This window comes from Chenopodium album, chromosome 14 (genome assembly GCF_948465745.1).
Source record: "Chenopodium album chromosome 14, dcCheAlbu1.1, whole genome shotgun sequence".
Taxonomy (NCBI): Eukaryota; Viridiplantae; Streptophyta; class Magnoliopsida; order Caryophyllales; family Amaranthaceae; genus Chenopodium; species Chenopodium album.
This window is the reverse complement of record NC_137847.1, coordinates 28,511,137-28,512,649: the sequence shown is the minus strand read 5'-3', so window position 1 is coordinate 28,512,649 and position 1,513 is coordinate 28,511,137. Positions and strand designations below refer to the sequence as shown.

The 1,513-nt window shown below is 39.3% G+C and overlaps 1 protein-coding gene across 1 annotated transcript; it reads left to right on the top strand.

Annotated features, from left to right (window-relative positions):
• Nucleotides 1-424: 424 nt before the first annotated feature.
• Nucleotides 425-1,087, top strand: LOC145577958 (uncharacterized). Its single transcript, XM_081635372.1, has one exon. The coding sequence runs from the start codon at nucleotides 425-427 to the stop codon at nucleotides 1,085-1,087; it is 663 nt and encodes a 220-aa protein (XP_081491498.1).
• Nucleotides 1,088-1,513: the final 426 nt, after the last annotated feature.

Genomic DNA, 1,513 nt, shown 5'->3' with positions numbered 1-1,513 from the left:
AGCGACGACGTCGGTCGAAAGCTGCCGCGATTGGGCGTATTGTACATGTGCATCCCTCAGAAGGTGAACGCTTTTATTTGCGGCTATTGCTTGCAAACATTCGCGGTCCAACCTCTTTTGATTATTTGCTGACCTTCAACAACATAAAATATTCTTCGTTCGGAGAAGCAGCATTCCAGCGGGGTTTACTTGATGCAGATGACTCCATAGACAAGTGCCTACAAGAAGCTTGTCAAAGTCAGATGCCATTTGCCTAGCGACAACTATTTGCTACATTGTTAGGACACTGCAATCCTGAAGACCCTTACAGTTGTGGGAAAAATATTACCAATATCTTTCTGAAGATTACAATCATAATTTCCCTGTAGACTAAAAAAAGGTTCGCAAACTAACTATAAAAAGCATTTGTTACCTTGTTGAATCGATGGGAAAGTCTTTCGACACCTACAATTTTAACTTACTAGAACTCAAAGAAGACGACTTTGAAATAGGAATGAAAAAAATTGAGGAAGAACTTCAGATCCCTATAACTCCAGAAGAAATAAATGCAGTTGAATTGCTTAATGATGAACAGAAACTTGCATACAACACTATCTACAATAAAGTGTTAAATAACAAACCAGCTGCTTTCTTCGTGGACGGGCCTGGTGGCACTGGAAAGACTTTCTTATATTCTACATTACATGCTAATGTAATAGAAAAGGGAATGATTGCTTTAGCAGTTGTGAGTTCTGGAATTGCTGCATCGGGTTTGTCTAGAGGTAGAACTGCAAATTCTCGGTTCAAAATCCCTCTTGATGTTGATGAGATTCCAAGCCCCAGTATTTGTAAACAAAGTTCTCTAGGACAACTCATTCGTCTTGCAAGACTTATTATATGGGATGAAGCACCAATGGCAAAGCGTCAAACAATTGAGTACTTTGACAGGTTGCTACAAGATGTCTGTTCGAATAAACAAAAATTTGGAGGAAACGTTGTTGTATTTGGTGGTGATTTCCGACAAGTATTACCTGTCGTACCAAAAGGAAGTGTGCGTGAAGTTGTTGCAACGAGTTTTGTGATGTCCCCCTTATGGCATGAGCTCTAGAAAATCCACTTAACACACAACATGAGAGAAATTAATGATCTACCTTTTTGTAACTTTGTGTTGCAAATCGGAAATGGCATGCCTCCTTATGAAGATGGAAGAAATATAGAGCTACCCAAACCATTAGTTATCCCATACGACAATGAACAGTCATCTCTGCATCTCTTGGTAAATAGTATCTACCCTGATATAGCGAATACAACTTCTGAATCATTCTTTGCAACAAAAAGATCTATTTTAACCCCCAAAAATGAACATGCTACAAAAATAAACTCCCTGTTAGTTCATCAACATCCAGGAAGAGCTTACAAGTACAGAAGTTTTGACGGGTGCACAGACGATTCAAGCGAACAATACCCAACTGAATTTCTCAACAGCCTTTATTCGTCCGGTCTTCCGCCTCATCATTTAACTTTGAAGGTAGGC

What these genes read in the sequence shown, in the direction of transcription:
- LOC145577958 (XM_081635372.1), top strand. Translation starts at nt 425, where the DNA reads ATGGGAAAGTCTTTCGACACCTACAATTTTAACTTACTAGAACTCAAA.